This window comes from Callionymus lyra, chromosome 3, assembly GCF_982586985.1.
Source record: "Callionymus lyra chromosome 3, fCalLyr1.hap1.1, whole genome shotgun sequence".
Classification (NCBI taxonomy): Eukaryota; Metazoa; Chordata; class Actinopteri; order Syngnathiformes; family Callionymidae; genus Callionymus; species Callionymus lyra.
In genome coordinates this window covers 27,045,878-27,066,917 of record NC_141820.1, presented here as the reverse complement: position 1 = coordinate 27,066,917, position 21,040 = coordinate 27,045,878, and the positions used below count along the sequence as shown (strand labels likewise).

At 39.6% G+C, this 21,040-nt stretch overlaps 2 protein-coding genes across 7 annotated transcripts in view; both read left to right on the top strand.

The window, feature by feature from the left end:
- Positions 1-16,737, top strand: part of bltp3b (bridge-like lipid transfer protein family member 3B) — a 31,570-nt gene extending 14,833 nt beyond the window's left edge. For 2 of the 4 annotated variants that reach the window (XM_087787326.1, XM_087787325.1), the window contains exons 11-23: positions 2-114; positions 185-326; positions 1,335-1,528; positions 1,747-2,460; positions 3,121-3,713; positions 5,803-5,948; positions 7,014-7,171; positions 7,238-7,388; positions 8,002-8,043; positions 10,963-11,222; positions 12,820-12,928; positions 12,994-13,148; positions 15,335-16,737. In XM_087787326.1, coding sequence (XP_087643452.1) covers positions 2-114; positions 185-326; positions 1,335-1,528; positions 1,747-2,460; positions 3,121-3,713; positions 5,803-5,948; positions 7,014-7,171; positions 7,238-7,388; positions 8,002-8,043; positions 10,963-11,222; positions 12,820-12,928; positions 12,994-13,148; positions 15,335-15,457 — 2,900 coding nt within the window. In that variant the 3' untranslated portion in view covers positions 15,458-16,737. Of the gene's footprint in view, position 1; positions 115-184; positions 327-1,334; positions 1,529-1,746; positions 2,461-3,120; positions 3,714-5,321; positions 5,406-5,802; positions 5,949-7,013; positions 7,172-7,237; positions 7,389-8,001; positions 8,044-10,962; positions 11,223-12,819; positions 12,929-12,993; positions 13,149-15,334 lie in introns of all 4 variants that reach the window. The other 2 variants (XM_087787329.1, XM_087787327.1) reach the window with 2 other exon arrangements.
- Positions 16,738-19,448: 2,711 nt separating this feature from the next.
- The window catches only part of anks1b (ankyrin repeat and sterile alpha motif domain containing 1B), a 186,727-nt gene continuing 185,135 nt past the window's right edge, over positions 19,449-21,040 (top strand). Inside the window, exon 1 of one of the 3 annotated variants that reach the window (XM_087787324.1) lies at positions 19,449-19,988. In XM_087787324.1, coding sequence (XP_087643450.1) covers positions 19,858-19,988 — 131 coding nt within the window. In that variant the 5' untranslated portion in view covers positions 19,449-19,857. The remainder of the gene's footprint in view (positions 19,989-21,040) is intronic. The other 2 variants (XM_087787323.1, XM_087787322.1) reach the window with 2 other exon arrangements.

Below are 21,040 nucleotides of genomic sequence, written 5' to 3'. Positions count from 1 at the left end.
GGTAGGATAAACACCTCGTCCAGCGCTTCCTTCAGCCCCCCACCTCAGAGTCCCAAGACCCAGCTCATGTCCAGCACCGTTGTTCTCAGGATGGCCGACTTCAGCATCTATCAGGTAATCTCGGATTAAACTAGCAGGCGGGGTTAATGTCTTCTGTATTATATCTTCTTTGGTGATGTCACAGGTGTCCACAGCAGACCAGCGTCGCTCCAGCCCTAAAGCCATGATCTCCTGCAATAAAAAGTCCCTGTACCTCCCGCCTGAGATGCCGGCCATCCATGTCGAGTTCACAGAATACTACTTCCCAGATGGAAAGGACTACCCTAGTAAGAAGATCTTCATTTATTGATTTATGTGCAGTCAAATGTAATCATCTGGATTGTAAATGACAATAAATCATAAATGTAAGTAAGTCATTTTTATTTGTACAGCGCTTTTCCAGACCAGGGTCACAAAGCGCTTAAACAATCAAAACAATATTCAATAAAGTATATACTTTAAAGGTCAAGATAAAACTGAGAACACAACAGGAGTTCCAGAAAATCAAGGAAAAGCCTGAATAAATAAAAACGTCTTAAGATGTTTCTTAAAGGAGTCAGTAGATCATCAAACACAGAGAGAGAGGAAGTTCCAAAGCTTAGGAGCAACAGTCTGGAAGGATTTCTCTCCTCTGGTCCTGAACCGTGTACGTGGAACCATAAGTAGATTCTGATCCACAGACCTCAGAGCCCGGGCTGGGGTGTAAGGCAGGATCAGATCAGTGATGTAGGAGGAGCCTGACCATGAATAGATCTGAAAGTAAGAACCAGAATTTTAAAGTTGATCCTGAAAGAAACTGGAAGCCAGTGAAGAGTTTTAAGGATCGGAGAAATGTGAGTTCTTCTACTTGAGCGGGTTAGAATTCTCGCTGCAGAGTTCTGAATCAACTGCAGGTGAGACAACTCCTTCTTGTTAAGACATGACATGAAAATAAAATGTTACAATAGTCCCGACGAGAAGAAACAAACGCATGGATTACAAGCTCCAGATCATGTTCCGACAACATTTAAGTTTAGAGATTTTTCTCAGTTGAAGGAAACAGTTTCTGGTCAGTTTTCTGCAGTGTTGAACTAGAGACATGTCTTTATCAAATACAACACCCAGGTTTCTCAGGCTCAGTTTGACAGACTGACCTAAAATACTTTAAATACTTAAACATTTATTTATTTATTTCTACACAGTTATAACCACATCTGCTTTAGATGCTCAGTTTAACGTTTCTGCCGTATCATGACTCATTTTGACTCCTGAAGACGTGTTTATTCATCGCCTAATTTCTCTTCTTCTCCTTCCAGTTCCGTGTCCCAACCTGTATGCCCAGTTAAATGCCCTACAACTGGTTCTGGATCCTCGCAGTCTGGTTTGGATCAACCTCTTTGCCCTTGACCTCCGGCAGAGTCTGGAGCAGTTCATGGAGATCTACAAGCTCAGTGATTCGCAGAAGCCTGATGAACACGTAGACATTAAGGTGGACGGCCTCATGTTGAAGGTGAGGAGCTTCAAATGGTCTTTTTATTCAAACTTCATTTATTCATAATCTTCAAGAAAGTTGGCGCTGTGTTGACAATTTTGTTCAATATTGATACAGTATTATGAAAAATAAAATAAATATATCGCTGTTTATATATTTCCTCACACCTTTGTCTGCCTCCATTAATTACAGAGTAATTCCATATTTGATTAATAATTCTTTTTCATTCTCTTTAGCTTGTCATTCCCACTGATCGCGACCCCTCCTGTCCTCCTGACCTTCCTCGCTCCATCTCAGTGCAGACGTCCGAAATGGTCGCCACCAACACCCGACACCCATCCAACTGCACCCGCTCCCACCTGGAGGCCCTCCTGAACGCCTTCCAGGAAGAACCCTTCTTCTCTCCTTCCTTCGAGGCATTTCCTCGATCCACCACCTCCTTTCCTCTCCTTCATCCCGTCTTCCATCACCACGCTCACGAACAGGACACCAAAATGCACGACATCTACCGGGGCCTGGTGGTGCCCACCCTGGGAACTAACGCTTTAAAGATGCCGGCGGCGTCGGACTTCTGGGCTTTTCACTTTGCCCAGTTTTGGGTGGACTATGAAGGTAAAGGGAGACCCCAGCCCTTTGTGGACTCCTTCCCTCTGACTATATGGGCTTGTCAACCCGCCAAGTTGCTCCTTCATCAGGAAAAGCTGAGGGACGGAGCGGGATCTTGTCTGTCCAGAAGCACATCTGTAGAAGCTGTGGGACGCCTGCAGAGGAAGCGTCTACTCAAGGAGTATTATAGTACTGAGAGTGCACAGAACGCGACACTACCACCCACCAACGGACTACGTAAACTCTCTTTGGACAGTTTGCCTTCCTCCACCGCTCTAGCATCATCTGGGAAAGATGCGGATGTACATGTGTTGATGCATGTGCATAAACATTTAAGCGCTCAGGTATGTATACAAAGTCAAACATTTAAATACAAATAGCTAATCATTTTCATAGGATATACAATATACAGTATATACATATCCGCTTTTAGTTTGTTTTCTTGTAAATTTTGATCAATTTATGACATTTACGCCATGTTGTCCATCCTTTTTATTTAATTTTAAAATATCAAATAATTGTATTGATCATACAATGTTTAATGAATATATCATATGCTTATTCTGATACTTTATGTACATGAATATTATTTTTTTTATGAAACATTTATTATGTAAATCACAACAGAATCATAACATGTGTATTCCCAATGTTCTGAACACAACACAGGAGTTTAATATTGAATAAAATGGGCACAGATGAAATGGAATTTGATGAACAAAATGCATTAATTAAATAATTGCATTACATCAAAGTTGGTATAAAAAAATGAATTAATGAATGAATCTAAATTAATTACATTAAATACAATGCATTAATATCAATAATCTGGACAGACATACATAAGACAAACATAAACACATTTTTAAGTTTTTAAAAGTTAATAAATTGGGTCTGAAACCGAAGACACTGATTTCATCCGGTGACCTGCATATTATTTATGTCAAACATCTATTGTATCTTTAAAGTGTGTATTACATTTCATTATTTTTGTCTGTGTGCAGGTGAGCCACCGTCAGTATGTCTTCCTGATGCACCTGCAGCGCAGCATCAAGGCCCTGCAGCAAACCCTGCAGCAAGATCTGGAGAAGAGCAGCTCCAAGAAGGACCGGAAAGACTTGTCCAAGCCTCCTGCAGACCACCAGCCCTTCTCCGCCTGCCTCGGTGTGTTGCTGAAGGGCGCTGAGGTGTCGCTCCTGTTGAAGCCAGTCTCCCAGTCTGAGGGGTCAAGATCGCCCGTCGGGTCTGAACTCTCTCCTTCAGGGAGCCGAGGGACGTTAGAGCCCGCGAGCGACGGTATCGAAGCTACGGCGCCGTGCACCCTGGACCAGCTTTTACGTTCAGACGGTTCTGAGTGCAGAACACCGACCCTCGCTCCTCTTCTTCCCGCCCCCATGACCACCACAGACTCGCATCATAGAGTGTCGGCGGAGGACAGGGCGGCGGCTGTGAAATCAGGTGAAGGTGGGGACTCGTTGTTGGACACCATGGCTGGAGTTGATGAGATGGCAGCAGGAGTGGACTCCAAAATTCAGACGGGTGATGTCCTGTCTGAGCCTGTGGGGGACAAGAACTCAGCCAAGTTGCCTCAATCAAGGTATTTTTTATTTTACTTTACTTTTTCATCCTCATTAATGTTGTAAGTACTCTGACTACTTCCACTTCAGATTTGCTTTGAAGGAAACTGCAGCATCCATGTCATGTCTGTATATATTTTGTATCCGTGTTGGTGTGGAAAGCTCCCTTGGAGAAGTTCTGAGGGAGTATGTGGCGAGAGCCTCAAATATAAATCTTAATGTGGGCAGGACTTGCTCACAGTGGTTAAGACTTCCTCTGCAGTGTTATTGATCTTCTCGCCTTCCTAGAAGTTACCTTTGTCAACGATTCTCTTCTTTTTCAGCACTAAGTTAAGCACAAGTTTGGTGTCTGAACACAAGGTTCTTTTAAGATGCTTAGCAGTCAATAGATTTATGCAGAGAACAGTCTGTCTCCTGGCCTTGATCGTGACTCTAAAGGCGTCTCTTCGATCAGCGAATCAAAGAAAGAAAGAGGATATTCCCTTTTGCACCGATGTTATGATTCAAAACTGCAGCAAAATAATGGTGTGGTCTGGAAGAGAGAGATTACAGGGAACAGGCAGTTGAGTCAGTTTTCTCCGGCATCTGTCTGAGACTGCAGCGGCGAGTACTTCTTCACTTGAGGGGGTTCATTACTTGTATAACCGCCTGGTTGAGTTCCCTCAATAATTAACACTGGCTGAATCCTCTTGCATTACTTTAAAAGTATAATAGTTTTTTTCCTGATAAAAGTTTAACTATATACTGTAGCTTTAAATCTCCTTCACGCTTCCTAGGTTTGCGAGCGTGGTGCCAGGGGAACGTTTTTGAAAGAGGTTGTTGGTCTTTTGAAATCCAAAGGCAGCTTCCTCACAATGTGTTGAAGATGATCTGCCCGTCCTTCAACTTGGCTCTTTCGTTTGTTGTCACCACAAACTAGTTTGGGATCACATTTTTTCTTTTTCTTTTTTTTAATCGTGAGGTGTATACATTTAAATTATTTGTTCAGATACACCATGTGATTCTGTCTCTTTTCAATAGAACTTAACCTGCAATACTTTTAGTCTCCATCTCGGCCTCTTATTAATCGAAGGTCCATGTCTTACTTGATTTGGCATATGACGGTGCTTCAGCCACTAGAAAACAAATTATGTTAGCTTGAGTTTTTTTTTTAAAGCTTGAGTTACTGACCTATTGGCACAAAACAACATCTATTGTTACTACAGTCACAGGATATATTTTAATGATTTGATGCTTGATTTTATACTTATGTTTTTCTTTAGTTTTTTTTCTGTGTTTAACAGCTCTCTAAGTCTAAGAAACTCTATTTTTATTAAATGTCGGCGTCAACCTCAGCTGTCAATATTATGAATTAGAAATTAAATCTACATAAAGCTCCTGGTTTTCTGGCTCGAGTCCATCTGACAAAATCTAATTGTGTATTTTTGTGTTTTTCTGCACAACATTTAAGAGCATAAGTGTGTCTTAATGTTTGGCATCTCTTATCGTCTTCATGTTTCCTCCTTTGACTCGGCACTCGTCTTGTTTTGTCGTCGATTCTCTGTGTTTTCATCAACTCCTTGCATGCTTCCTAACTTGCTTCCTCCTCTTTGACCCATGCAAGGTGTGTGTCTTTTCTCTTTTCCAAGGAAAGGAAGTTTGTCTGTCGTTTCTGAACTTCTCAGCTCCTCAAACACCAGCAGATCCTCCTCCCTTTATTCCATGTCCAACATGTAAGACACTGGATCTGTGGTTAGCAGTAACTTTGTGTGTGTTTGTACTCTTTAATGAACCAAAAAACAACGAATCAAAGTGTGTCATTAGGGTGGCATGTCTGTGTTTGTATTAGGATGACTTTTACATTGTTTTTTTATTTGTAACATGTGTTTTATATTGTAAGTCCTTATTTTCAGATTTATATTTGTGTGTTCACAACTATAAATGTGTATTTCTTATTCATTATATTTCTAATTCAAGGTTCTTCTTCATTAATGTTGAGTTTGTTTATGTGACGTCACTCGTGAAACTGTTTCCCACACTATTGTCAAACTTCTTCCTGAATCTGTGTTCGATAATTTCCAATTTCAAAATGCTTGTCTGATTCACAAGTGCAATTTTCCTTGTGTGCAGTGGTCGTCTGATGCGAGACCGCTCCCAGTCCAGTTTCTCTGTGTCGTACAAGAACATGAAGAAGAGCCCCTCACTGCAGTCCCTGGACAACATCTCCATAGACAGCTGCCTGGAGGACGGAGACAACTACAGCCTGCTAGAGAGAGGTGGCGCTACCTTGTTCAAGTTGCTTATCGCTGCAGGAGTAAAACATTCTTTAATAATAATTTATTATATCAAATGTCTGAAGAGCGTTTTTTACAATAACCACTTCTAAGAAATGGGTGATGAGGACGTTTTACGGAATAAATGCTTGAAGAAAATTTAGATTACACGGATATATTTCAAACCTTTGAAGTATATGACCAGTGGGTGTTGGTATATGCATGTCCATATTGAAGTCTTAAGAGCTTCTCATTTTTTTTTTAGCCTTTATTTTTTTAATTTGCCAAGTAAATTCACGAATGCAACTCCCTTTTATTTCGTCTAATAATAATCTTTTATTTTATTTTCTTGCTTTTCTTTTGATGTCCACATTTCATGCTGATTTTGCCTTATTTTCTTTCTTGTGTTTTTATTCTTTCTCCACTTAACGGCATTAGAATGTATTGAATCTTGAACAGACTATATTTAATCAGGATTAGAATTAAACCGATGGATCATCTGAGGCAGAACTGGGCAAAGTGCGACCCAAGGGACACATGCAGCTCTTTGAATAATTATAGAGCCTTTATAATAAAGTTAAGGTGAAACTGTAAAACTAATCCTTTCGGGGGTTTTCACCAGCTTTCCAAAAGCCCTGCTGTTATTTACCAATTATATTTATTTTATGATTTAATTTTCACTCTTTCTCCAAATTATATTTTGCAATAATCAAATGTATCCTGTTAAAGTTAATTTCTATCATACTACTTGCTGGAATTTATAGCCCCACATATTTAAGATTCATATATTTTTTGATTTATATTCTTAAATCTTAAAATGTAATGCATAAAAAAGTTCTGTTATTTCTACCTTTTTAATGCACCTGAATGATTATACTATTTTTATCCTTATTTACAGCTTTTTATGCTTTGTCATTTACTTTTTTTAACCACCATATCTCTTTAAAGGGTTAATGAGAGTCCATTAACTATACATTCATTGGTGATGTTGCAAAGCAAGTTTAACACGCCTGCATGTTTTTGTCCATTATCACTGACTTGCTTGATCTCTTGCTTCACACCGGACAGATGATGTGTCCATGTCTGGGTTCAAAGATGCCATCAGTGAACAAAGCACCACAGAGAGTGCCATGGAGGCTGCGATCGGCCCAGAGCAAGAGGGCGCCGTTTCTCCAGACACGGATAGCGCCGCCTCTCAAAGCATCGACGAACCCACCAAAGACGTGGTAATCCATTAAAGAATCATCATCCGTTATGATGGAATTACTGACTTCATATTGTGTGTTTCACAGGTTTCCGTGCTGGTGCTCAAGGTGCAGTCGGTGTGTGTGGGCATGGAGGCGGTGGGCTCGAGCACAGCGGTGGCGCTCGAGGTGGACAAGGTCACACCAAACCAGCTCGGGAACGTCAGCCTCAGACAGTATCAGAGCAACCGCAGCCTCGGTAAGAACCTGCCAGACATGACACATGGTTGTTCTTGTGGTTTTTGTGTGACTTGAAAACACAATCATGGATTCAGTGTCGCTGCATGAAACGTCATTAATGTTCCGCATCGAACTAACACGTGTTGAAGGACTAGTACAAGCATCGGACAAGGAAAAAAAAAAAAAAAATCTTAGTTGAGCGCTAACAAAGTCTACCAGATGAGGGCGCAATAGCAATAAAATGCTGACGTGCTTCTCAAGGACAGCAGATGCATTCATGGCAGAAGAGAAGAAATTAAACCAGCGACAACAAATAACTTTGAAATGTTTTATTCAGAATCTCTCCTTGTAGAATCGAAGTGAAGTGCTCAATATTTACCAAAGTTGGGAAAAAAATAAACGGAATTTAAAATCTGATTTTCCATAATTATTAGTAATAATCACAGCTTAATTTAAATGTTGGGTTTGCTTTTTTAATTTCCTCAGACTGGCTTGAATTATTATTTTTGTAAGCAGCTGTTGAGTCCGTCAACCTTCACAAGTGTGAAGCCCATCGATGTCACACTAGCTTTTTGATGGTCCAAACCCTCCTAACCCGTTCATGTATTCACCCTGTCATAACTCCTCCTTAGGTATGGTGTGTTCAGTTTCAGTACCTACTCAGAGCAGCAAAGGTAACTGCTGTGTGTTTGACGTGTGCAGCTCTGTAACATGCATGTGTGCTTCTGTCTCTCTCTGCGGCCCAGAATGTCGCTGCACTAACAACGTTTCAGAGCGTTTGTCGAGACGGCATCTCTTTGTTCGTAGATGTTATGGTGGATCAGTAAAATGTACTTCTGTGGACATAAGTTCTGGAAAGAGAATTTTTAAGCTGACTGAACCTAAACACTGTCATCCTCAAGGTCAATCAAAAGTCGATGATCATTACAAAGCAGATTTTTCTTTGTTTGTTAAGGCTACAGTCAGTCTTTGGCTCCCTGTTTTGAGGTAGTTTTCTGGGTTTAAGTTTTTAACATTTTTTTTTTTTCTAAAAATTAAAATTAATTTTTCTGTTTGTAAAATAGAAAAAATGCAACACATTCGTATCCGTTAAAGGTTTGTTTTTACAACTCATTTGAGTAGATGAATGCTCGAAATCTGGTTCCTAACGGCCTCAACGTGTCGGTAATATTTATGGAATAAAGCTCAGAAACGTCTTCGGTCCTTGTGTATAGCGCCATGAATCATGAGGTATGTTACGCTTTGTATGCGTTTCCATTGAGGTTCCATTTACTTTAATATGGAAACATCTGAATAGCGTCTTTATGAAAGCACAAAAAAATATGTTGACCTTTTTCGGTGTTCATTTTCACTCATGTCACATTCTGTGTTTGCATACAGTACTGAATATGTTAGAGTGTAGTATGACTGAGAAGCAGTGTCATGTTCGATATAGAGGTCAGTAGGTGGCGCCATCAGTTTAAAAATGATGTGATGCTTCATTAGAACAGTTGTGCGAAACAAAAAAAATAAATAGTGCAGAGACCGCCATCTAGTGGACTCTGAAAATAATGACACTGCTTCATGAAGCTTCATCAGACCATCACTAGTGATTATATTGCTTGATGCTTATTTAGATCAACAAGAGTGTTTGTGAGAGAGTGAATATCATGTACTGAAGATAAGACTATTATCCTCAGTCTTCTGGTATTTATGTTGTTTTATTTATAAAAAATCTGATGAATAACATTACGGTTGATGCAACAACGTGTTTTGAAAAAAATATTTTGATTTGTTCACACGATCTACAATGATTATGGTTTGCTCGACAACACAAATGAAACGCGCCACCTAAGAGGTCAGATTTAACCAGTAACGGAGGAAACTTCTCATTACACGCGAGATTAGCTTCCACCCAGCATAAGTGTGTGTGTGTTCATCCAGTAGATTCATATAATATGGCCCAGTGATGACCCTAAGTGTTCCCTTCTCCTCCTCCTCCTCCTCCTCCCTCCTCCCCTCCTACATGCTCCTCATCTCTCCACTGCAGCAGATTTAGCAGTTTCAGTCCAGCGACTCGAACAGCTCACTACCTCCGGCTTCCATATATCAGAATCCCCTGCTCCCTTTATCTGCTCCTCGCTCCTCTCTCTCACCTCCGACTCCTATTCCATCTTCTTACTAATCCTCTGTCATTTAACCCCCCCCCCTCCACACACACCTCACCTCCACTCCCTTCATCTCTCTCCAGGCCATTTTCCCCCCCGTTCTCCTCGTCTTATCACAGCTGCTCAGTCGTCAGCCACTGGCTCTCGTTTCATTCACCGTCTCTTCTTCCGCCTCGTCCTCCCCATCCAGGACCCCGAAGAAAGCTTTCTGAATAAAACGGCATCTGCAGCAGCAGCAGCTCTGTTATTACCCACCGTGTATTTATGGGATGCAGCTTTTTTTTTTGTATTGTGCCGCCACTTTTATACCTTTTCTGTTTCATCTACATCTCGAGCCACTGTCTTTCAACCGTTCTGAAAAAGTGTCTGTTCATTGATAAATAATCAGTTAATAGTATTTCCTGTATCATGTCTGAGCACTTAAATACTCTTTTTCAGAAATAATTGAAATTGTATTCTTAATTATATTTTAACTTTTGACATATTTATAAAAGGCACAATAGGGATTCAAATAATTAAAAAACAGTCTGCATGTCATTTATTTAACTTATTATCAACATTTGAGTCACGGCAAAAGTACCCAAGATAAATGTGCAACAGGTCGATTTTTATTTTTGTCTTTTTGCTGCGAAAAGTTCATATTAGTTATACGCATCGAGCAGAGTTGTAATGGATCCTTCCCACACCTTACCTTACATTAGCTTAGCTACATTCACAAGTTATTTAGTATTATATGCACAGTACGAGTATGAGCTGTGGAATGAAGTCATCCATGTGAATAATGATTCCTTTAAAAACATTTTTTTTTAATCCATATGAACATTAATTTAAGTACATTCAGGACTATCTGGGTTATTTTGCTGACGGACAAATGATCGAATGACCTCCTTGGCAGACTTAAATGTATGTTTTACTTAAATGGCGTTCGAAAAAAGTAACTTAACATCGATTAGCTTGTTTTGTTGTCGTCTTTATTCGTCCCAACGGTGAGATTTGTTTCGTCACAGCAGCAATTCTTTAAGTAGTTCCATTAACAATACAGTGCACATGTTAAAAAAACATCTCATAATAAGAGCCACATCCAGGTCGTTCAGCGGCGCTCTCCACGGAACATGGTTTTGAGGATGTCTTATTTATAATGGCTGGTAAGAAACACAGGATTCGTTATCGCTTTGAATCCTAAAACTGTGGGAGCTTCTGCAAGGAATCCTGCTTCCTCAGAAATAATTCAACGTCTCTGCTGCGAGCTGCTCGGCGTGTCTTAGCCCACCTGTTTCCTAATTCCCCTCGTGTTTCGCTTCCGACTCTGACATCCGGTATATTCTGCTGCAGCTTCTTCTACTTAATTGGACGCCATTACTGTCTCGGTTGTTTTTCGCGTTGAGTGATTCCATTATTTAGAACGATGTTTAAAACGCTAACTTTTGTCATGCATCATGTCCACAGTCGGTGGCGAGATCAGCTCCTCCACCCTCAGGGGCCACCACAGTCCGGAGGTCCGGGCTCGCCTGGAGAGCGGCCCCTGCGCCGCCGCCCACTCACCCCTGGCTGAACGCAACGGTTTCCTGCAGCTGCGTCTCCATGGATACCAGGCTAACTTCCTGATGTCAACACTGCGCAACATGGCCCAATTCCTGGAGGACGACTCTGCGCCGCAGGTGCTGCCCATGGAGATAAGCGTCCGCGACACCCACGTCCACCTGAAGGTAACGCCCTCGTCTCTCAGCGCTCTGGGAAACTACACTTGCAGGAAATTCCATTTGTCATGTTGTGCGGCGGGAACGGGAACCAATAATACACTGCAGCGAGCAGACGCTTCTGTAATGGAGTGAATTACTCCGATCCATGCTTTTAATTGGATTTCAGATTTCAAGCTGAACGTTAAATGACGTTAAACTCGTTATTTCTCTCCGTCTTTCGGTGGCTTCTTTATGGGTTGCTGCGTTTCAAATCCTGGATGAGAGTCATTTGCCTTCCAGCTCACTTAAGTGAACATTTCTTAAACTCTTGGCAGTTTTCAGCATTTATCGGTTATATTTTCAGTTCCAAAAATCACTTTGAGCATTTTAGGAGCCAAACATGGTTCGCAGATTTAATATTCTTACTTTAAAATGCTCATTTACATTACATATTTACCATTTTTTTGAAAAGACATGGTCAGATAAAGCCTTTTAAATACCCCAATCAAAAGAGGATTTCACACATGCTGTGTTGAAGAGTCGACTGAAATCTCTACTAATAAAGGAATACGCTTTTTCTCTTGTAATTCCTTCTGTCTGCTGAGTTGGATCTGGAGTTGTACAAAAAAGTCATTACTGTTGCTTCGACTTAAAATTTGTAGAATAAAATTATATTTTATGCATGTTATCTGTTGCATGTAGACGGGGTACATGTGAAAAGTATATTAATGAACTACTCTTGCATGACGTACTTTTGTTATTTAAGTCTGAGATGTCAGATAATGCACAATCTCATTAATGAATGTATTCACAGATAATGTATTCAAGAAATGAGAGAATATTCAAAAGAATCCATTTTATAGGCGTTTTTTTAATCATCTTTAACATGTTTATATGTTCTTAGGCATACTTTAAAACCATCTCTATTAATGTATGTGTTTTGATATATTTTTAAAACATCTTTGAAAACATGTAAATGCTTTGGGGGAAAGGTGTTGACCAATACAAAGTATTTTTTTACTATAGATTTCAACACCTATGAATGTTTTGTAAAGGTATATTTGAACATCCGAGTCATATTCAACATCATGTTTTAAACACAATTTTTTAAGATATATTCTGTTTTTGATATACATTTTTAAAGGTTTATGTAACATCCGAATACGTTTTTAACGTCATTAAATATTTATTTTAACATCTGTGTATGTTTTTGACAAATTTGTTAACGTTTTTTTCAAAGGTATATTTTAACATCTACTTTATGTATTTTACACATATTTTTGTCACATTTAAATCCATAATTCAATCAAATCCTACAATTTGAGGAGTATTTGAACCATTTTATCAAATCAAGTTCAAATAATTATGGTCAGTTATCTTTTTTCTGTTTACCCAGCCCTGGTTCAGGCCTCTTATTTTCACTTATTGAAATGAAAAATGGATTAACTTTCCTCTTCACACGTACATACTTTACCAGATGTTTACAGTTGTTTTGCGTCCTGGAGACTCTTTACTTTGTTATTCAAAGCTACACACATATGTAATCGACAGAATAACCCCTTGAATACGAAAATAATCGATGACCTCAGCTCTAACTTCACTTAACATCCCATATGTCCAACAGGACGACGGCCCCCGGGACAACTCCTGCGAGCCCTCGGCCTCCCCCATCACCCTCCACGTGGACAGCCTGGTCATCCACAGAAGAGACGACGGCTCCTTCGCCATCGGAGGTGAGTCACACCATCGCTTGAGTGATGAACAAAACCACTCAAACCTTTCCGTCCTCGCCTCCCAGTGGACACGGCAGCTCAGGCCAGACCCAGGAAAGACGGCGTCGCCATCGACGGCTCGTTGAGTCCAGTCCCGGAAGTGTTGAGCGTCATCGCGAAGGCCACGCAGACTCAAGCACAAGCTCCGCCCACCACCCCGCCTCCATCCAATAGCGAGAAGGTAAGATACGTCCTTAATAAATTGTGAGAAATTCTGTATTTAAACCCAAACTTAAAGTATTGTGTTGATACAGATGTCACTATATAGTGTTTATAAACAAAGAGTTTTTCTAGCCTTATTTTTTTTCCAAATGAGAATTAAACATGAAGCAAAAACTGCAAAATAAGGCAAAAAAAAAAGCCCCATTTAATATCATCAAATCAGCATTACTTTCAGTCCCATGTGCCACTTTAATTGGGGTTTTCATTGAACTGGTCCGGTTCCGAGTTTGGCGCCAGTGAAATCCCTAGTAGGCGAGATATTAATCATTTTATGCACAAAGCCAGGATTATATTCTTAGATGTAACCTGACGGACAATGAACACTTATATAACATTGCTTTCGGAATATTCCACACAAAATGTTCTCCTCTGCATTTGATCCCATAACCAGAGTGTCACCATTACACCCTCAAGAGTTTATCACTGGGCGATAAAATAAAAAGATTTTCTGCCGAGGAGATAATCTCTCACAGGTTTAACAACAAAGAACTTCATCAGTGTCGGAAATGAAATAAACAAGTACATCATTGTCCTGGAACGAGGAAGTTCCAATCTATTCTGTTTGCAGAACAAAAGATGTCTAGTTCTTCGCTCAACTTGATTGCAAATGTGTCGGTTATTAATCCAAATTGTTCATTGAAGAAAAGAGAAAAGCACTTAGAAAGCTCATACCTCCCCCAAGAAGCTTATTTCTACTCATAATTTAATTCCATACATTTATTTGATCAATATTAGTAGTAGATAGTTCAGCCAAGATTCAAATTTACCACATTTTTTACCTTTCTAGCCTCATGTCGACTAAGCTTTGGGATTATTTTCAGAGTAATCTGTTCTTTTCAGAGTTATAGGCAAAAATGTTTGTTCATTTTAATGTAGTTACTGGAGCTCGGTTGTCTTCATCTTCTAAAAAGAACACCCAAATACTTCCATACTGCGTGTCTGTATCAACCATCTTGTATTGAACGCATGAGGAATTGTTCAGGAAAAAATTGAATTAGTTATTAATTATTTTAAGCTTGTTTGTAGCAGAAGTTCAAACCTAATCATCCGTTTGTTGTCTCGTCATCAACATTTCCTAAAACTTTTAGCAAAAAAAATAATATTAACTTTTTAGTACTTTTGTTCTGTTCTCTTAAATCATGCCGCTCACTCACAAAGGGAAGTCACTTTGCGTCTTTAGTATTATCAGTTAAACCTGAACCTTTATAAATAATTGGACATTTCTCAAAGTTTCTTTAGAATGTCAACACAAAATTCTTGATGTTTTGCGCAGCATCTGCTTTTTGGAGACAGGTGGTCGTTTCCTCGGATACGACAAACTGTCATTCAAAGATTCTGGTGTTGATGAGGATCTTTCAGATCTTGTATCCCTGCATAAATCATCCTCTTTACACTCTGGTCCCGAGTCCAAAAATAGTTTACCAGTTGATGTCGTTTTTTTTATTTGCCAAATAAAATACATTATTTTAAGAAACATCTTCAGACGTTTCACTTTGTTCAGGCTTTTCCTTGATTTTCTGGAACTCCTGTTGTGTTATCAGTTTTATCTTGACCTTTAAAGTATATACTTTTTTGAGTATTGTTTTGATTGTTTAAGCGTTTTGTGACCCTGGTCTGGAAAAGCGCTATATAAATAAAAATTACTTACTTACTTACTTACATAATGTTATCTTTTGGAGTGAACGGCATGACTTTAAACATTAACATTAAATATAAAATCTTGATCTGTTTCAATACATTCTGTAAGAATTGTTATTTCAGCAAAAAAATAAAGTAAAGTTGTTTTGACTCCTGTATCTTCTGTCTTTGCAACTAAATATCTGACATGAATGTAAACTTAAAAAAAACAACTGTTCTTTTTTCCATATTTACCTCATTGTTGCTGATCTACCCAGTTCCTCAGAGATAAATCTTTAAAATCTTTAGTTTTGTATGCTATGAGGAGGAGGATGAATCAAATCTACGAGAGGTAACTTTGATTCTGTGAGGAAAGAATGAGAAGTTTGTTGGCTTTAAATGGTGATTATAAACCCTGTAGCTCTTTATGTCTTTGGCTCCAAGTTCATTACTTAGAATAATTTTGAGCTTGTGTTGAGCTTCCTTTCTTCTCTTTAATTTCTTTTTTTAAATGTGTTTTGTGTGTAGCTGCTGCTGGACGAGAACGAGTGTCTGAAAATGGAGTTGTCCAGAGCCAAGATGGCGCTGGCAGAGGCGCAGATGGAGAGAGACTCGCTCCTGCATCGCCTCAAGAACCTCAACAACAGCTAGACTGAGACCAACCACGACACCTTCACCCGCAAACACCGACGTGAACACAAGATGCTTCTCACAGCGACCAATCATGTGCGAGCGGATGTGAAAAAAAACAAACGACTTGAATGATGAAAGTGAGATCTGTGCGAGATGTCGTCTCCTAGAACCGCTGCCTGGCTCCGTATGAAGTTGGAGGACAAGATGGCCGACTGAAGTGAGCGCTCTGAATGTTGAGAAACTGCAACCTCGGCAGTTTTGTTTTGTGACTGTTTTTATACCAGCAGATGCCCAGTGGGTCACGTGACCAACCAAGATCGGAGGGATTCCCTTTGATAATAAAACAATACAGTGTAGAAGATTGGGATTAAAATTGAGAATAAAATTCAACATATTATTTAAAAAAAAGATAAATAATCTTGTCATTCTACAACAGTACATTTTATTAAATAGACATATTTATCTTTAAGTTCAAATCAATCAGACGCAACACAATTCAAATTTGATTCAAAATCATATAATAGATCAATGTTGGAACTGATTAACGCAGAAAAATCTGCAATAAAACAGAATTGTTTTCTAGTAAGTATGTTAAAAAAATACAGTAATTTAGTCTCAAAATACATATTCAATAAATCAATGACAAATGTATCCAAATAAAGCTACCAATAAATACCACAGTAAGAAAAGAAAGAGATGAAAGGAAGCTGTTTGTGAAGCACATTTAACTTTGGTTGACAATATAAAATAACGTTATCTTTTATTTAAAAACAAATGTAAAGTTACTCGTCCGTCACCCGTGGAGGTGAAGAAGTGAACACATTTCTCATCCACCCAGACTCTGAATGTCCGTCGCCAGAATGTCCGTCACAACCACCGACTTACTTTGCACCGACTCGTGGACGTCTGGTGTGGAGAACGACCGATTAAAAAAAGAGAAAAAAAGAAAAGAATAATAATGTGAATGTCTATTTTCTAACTCTGCAGTGTTCGTGTTCATAGCTTTCAAAGAAAACGTTGAGCTGCAGCCTCATATTTTTCTAATGTACATACTGTGGATGGTCGTCATGGCAACGTGGTAACGACGTGGGACATTTAAAAAAAAAAAAGACTTTTCATCACACGGTCAGTCATGGTTCATTTGAGTCATTTTGCTTGTGATTTTGGCGACTCGTGAGGCTGCTTGTGTTCTCGTCTTCAAAGACATGTGAGAAGATGCTTCTCCATCCCAGGAGCTGTGAGCGATGACGCAAAGAGAGGAAAATAAAAACAAGGGCATCGTTTTTTTTTTTATTCATTCCAATGTGTCCTGTGATTATTTGAAATACGTCCATCACAAGGACGTCTTCTTTCTTAGAACATTTTTCTTTCTTCAGTCCTGACTTTCTCTTTTGCTCTTCCTTCTTAACTGCTTTCTTTTTTTGTTGTTTCTTTACATCCTTTTATTTTACTGCTTATTTTTCTTTACTATTGTATTCCTCACATTTTGCCTCCATCTAGTGCTTCTATTCTCCTCTTGTTTCGTCCTTCATTGGTTTCATTTCAACCTTCTTTGATAGATTTTCTTTTTTACTTGCTTCTATCTCTTCTTTCCTTTTAGTCTCCAAAATCAACACTTTTCTTTCCTGTTCATCTTTTCCCATAATCTCTGTTTTTTCACCGTCTTTCTGTTTTTCCTTCTTTATTACATCACTACCTTTCCTTTATTCTGTGTCTTTGGAATATTTTGGAAAAGAGAGAAGAGTGTGGTTTGTATTGTATTGTCTTTGTTTGTCCAAGTTTGTTGGACCATGTGTTTTTTTTGTGTTAGTTTTACGTGTGTCTTTCTATTATGTGTTGTGTGTGTGTTTGTGGTTAAACAACAGACGAATACACAGTTAAAAATACACATTTAGAAACTTTCAAAGGTCAATACACCAAAGTGACAAACATAGTAGCTCCTTAAAATCCTGCACAAATAACAGTGTAACTCATTCTGTAACCCGAATGAGAAAATGACGTGACCTCCTGTTTTTCCATGTTATTATTTGGATTTACTGTTTTAATGACTCTCGGCAGGGGTTCTTGAACGCATCACTCCCACTTGTTTTCCAATTAACAGCCTCAGTCTCAACACTGCAGGAGGCGAGTAACAGCTGCGTGACCCTGAACGCATCACGGCAGAGTGCTCGTCTCACGCACGCGTCTCCTCCATCACCCATTCACAGAAGCGCGCTCACCATCTCCAGCACGCGCCTGCTCCTTATGTGTGAGACACACGCTTCTGCGCCTGGTTCGAGCGCGTGTGCGTGAGGAGTTGAGCGTGCATGTTTCGGCAGCTGCTGGACACGAGCATGACTTTCTTTTTTTTGTTGTTCCAGTGGAATAATAACAAAGACAGAAGCCAGTGATGCTGCTGAAGCTTTGTCTCACACCCACTGCACATCTGTCAAGCTGGAGGGGAGTGGCAACCGGAACTACGCGGGAATTGTTTCAAAGTAAAATATGTTTCCCCAACTACTTGAACATAGTCTGTTGTGACTTTAATAACAACTAAAACGAAAAGCAACATTATACAAACTTAAGAATTCCAATTGGAATTATGAGAAATATTGAATTTTGAACAGAATTTACTGAACTGTTGTTTAAATTGCAATTGTGTTGTCAAATCTTTTAAAAACAAGTTTAATTTATTACAACAAACATTTTTCTCGTATATATTTCCCCACATTTTCTGGGACTCCTGTGTCGTTCTCGGTTTTATCTTGATCTTTTTATTATATTTTTTTAGTATTTTTTTTGGATTGTTTAAGCGCTTTGTGACCCTGGTCTAGAAAAGCGCTCTATGAATATAAATTACTTACTTACTTACTTATTATCAAACACCTTAATGGCATGTTCAATTTTATTCAAACATCAAAGTTTCAGTTTAAATATGAATAAACTATTCGTTCTTTTGTTTATTTTATTTACTTTATTTAAGGTGGGTGATATAAAACTTGTTAGTAGTTCCACAAATGTAGGACTGTTGACTTCATGTAACCAAATATGCCTTATTCTATTGTAGGTTGATATATTTATCATTATTGTATATATATATATAAAGGTGTTTATTTTCTTTAAGTTTTTCAATAATGTATTATTGTTCTTTTACAATTATTATTTATAATTATTTGTATTTGATCTTAATAATGCATTCATTTATTCATTGACAACCGCCTTATCCCGGGGGTCGGGTCGCGGGGAGACTGGAGCCTATCCCAGAATCATAGGGCGAGAGGCGAGGGACACCCTGGACAGGACGCCAGTCACAAAGACCAACCATTCACACACACACACACACACTCATACCGAAGGACAATTTCACAAAGTTCTCAATCAACCTCTGTATGTTTTTGGAATGTGGGAGGAAACCGGAGTGCCTTATTAATATAAGTAAGTAAGTATTTTTTATTTATATAGCGCTTTACCAGACCAGGGTCACAAAGCACTTAAACAATCAAAACAATATTCAATAAAGTATATACTTTAAAGATCACAACAGGAGTTCCAGAAAATCAAGGAAAAGCCTGAACAAATAAAAACGTCTTGTTGTTTTGTCGTAAATATTACGTGTACTTTATGTAGTTATATCATGTGTGTCAATTTCCATTATTTAATGAACTGCTGTTACACTCAAATGTGTGAGGAATAAAGTTTTATCAATTAATTGAAAAGCAGACAAATGAAGACACAATTCCTCAATTTATTTTTCACTTTGAAAAACTTTTACATTTTTTAAAAATACACCAAACACACGCCCGTACCCGAAATTGAACCTTCAAGCTCAAATCATGCGACACTAACCAGCTTTGCTAAACAAAAAACGAAAACAATGGGTAATTGAATGTGAGCCTTACTTTGAAAAGCGCTACCGGAAGCCCGTCTAATCACGTCCTCCCCGCCACAGCTGTGCGAGACAGTGAAGCGCCGGTCAGTGCGGAGGGTTCGAGGCTCCAGGAGAGGCGGAGAGAGGCGGGAGCGCAGCGGGGTTGAGGTGCATCCACGGCGGGCGAAGCGACCTCCACACCTCCTGCCTGTCAGCCTGTCAGCCGCTGGAGGCTCCACACTATCCGCCGTCGGGACATTTTGAGCCAGTTTACCCGAGTTTTTCCTCACACTTCCAGGAAAGACTCTGGTTCTCCCCGCGGCGCTCGCGTGCGTCCACGCCGTCTCGGGGCGCGCGTCAGCGGGGTGACCCCGCAGGAGGAGCCCCCCGGAGACGAGCGGCTCCTCCGCCCCCATGATGCAGAGCGAGAAGTCCCGGCCGGTGCGTCCTGACCTCACGCTGTGAAGGGAAACCCCTCAGAGCAGGAGGAGATTTTTTTTTCCTGAAGGATTTATGCCATTTTCTCTGGATTTTCCTTCTCTCTCTCTGCGGGTCCGAACTTGTGTCCGGGATGGGGAAGGAGCAGGAGCTGCTGGAGGCCGCCCGGACCGGGAACGTGGCCCTGGTGGAGAAACTGTTGACGGGGAAGAAAGGGATCCTCGGCTCCGGGTCCAGCTCCATCCCTCTGCCCAACCTGCTCAGGTGAGAATGAACGGATGAACAGGTGATGACGAGCTCGTGACAGGCGTCCTAGTATCACGACCCTCGAGGTCCCTGGTCCTGTTAGAGTCTCAGGAAAGACGTCTTGATGGATGCGTGAGATTGTGGCACGTGTTGGTTGTGAAATATTCATAAAGGATCTACTTGTGATGCGTTGGTGCACTTGACCCCACGACCCCTGGATTCAACTTCAGTATAATACTCATCAATTATTTAGCATCGAAGGCATTATTTTTAGCAGCAATAATACAGTTTAAAATCAGCATCTTTTTCTTACAAGATGACTCTGGCGAGCACTTTGAGAGAACATACCTCTGCCAAGGAGCGAATGCCAGATTAATTTATTAAAATCAAACAGTTTAATAATTTAGACTTTCTTCATTGTCATTGCACAGAAGAACGCAGCAGTGACAAACTGGCAATGAAATCTCAACGTCTGTAATCAACAATTAGTCTTTTAGATAATTAATCTAATCTATTAGATAGAAAAACAAAGTGTGAAATGAATGAAACAATCTGAGGCTCAAGGCTGTGATCACGTGTTGATTTCTCTGAAGAAGTCACTGGTTAGCGAAGGTTTTTTTTTGCACTTTTACGACAACATTTGACTATTTGTGCTACGTGTAATTGTCCTTTTCATAGACTTGATCTCATAAACTTGGTATTGGAAACGGTATCGTTCGTGTAGTATCTAAAGTGAAGGTAACGATGTCGGTACCGGTATCGACCCAGCCCTTGTCCGGGGAAAAAATCTTAACTAAAACCTCTTTTTGTAATTATTGTACATGGATCTTAATGATTTCTCAGTCGGTGTTTGAATGTGATTAAATAATGTCCAACAAAACAAAGTATCATATCATCATTTCACCACTAAGTACAGAAAACAATTGTATTTATTGTCTCATAAAGCAATAGATGGCAACTCTTAGTTGAAAACATGACTTGGTGTTTGTAAAAATCCAGTTGAAATTATAAAGTTAGAATGTAGGTTTTAAATAATATTTCTTAAAATATAGATTAGAACTATCAAGACG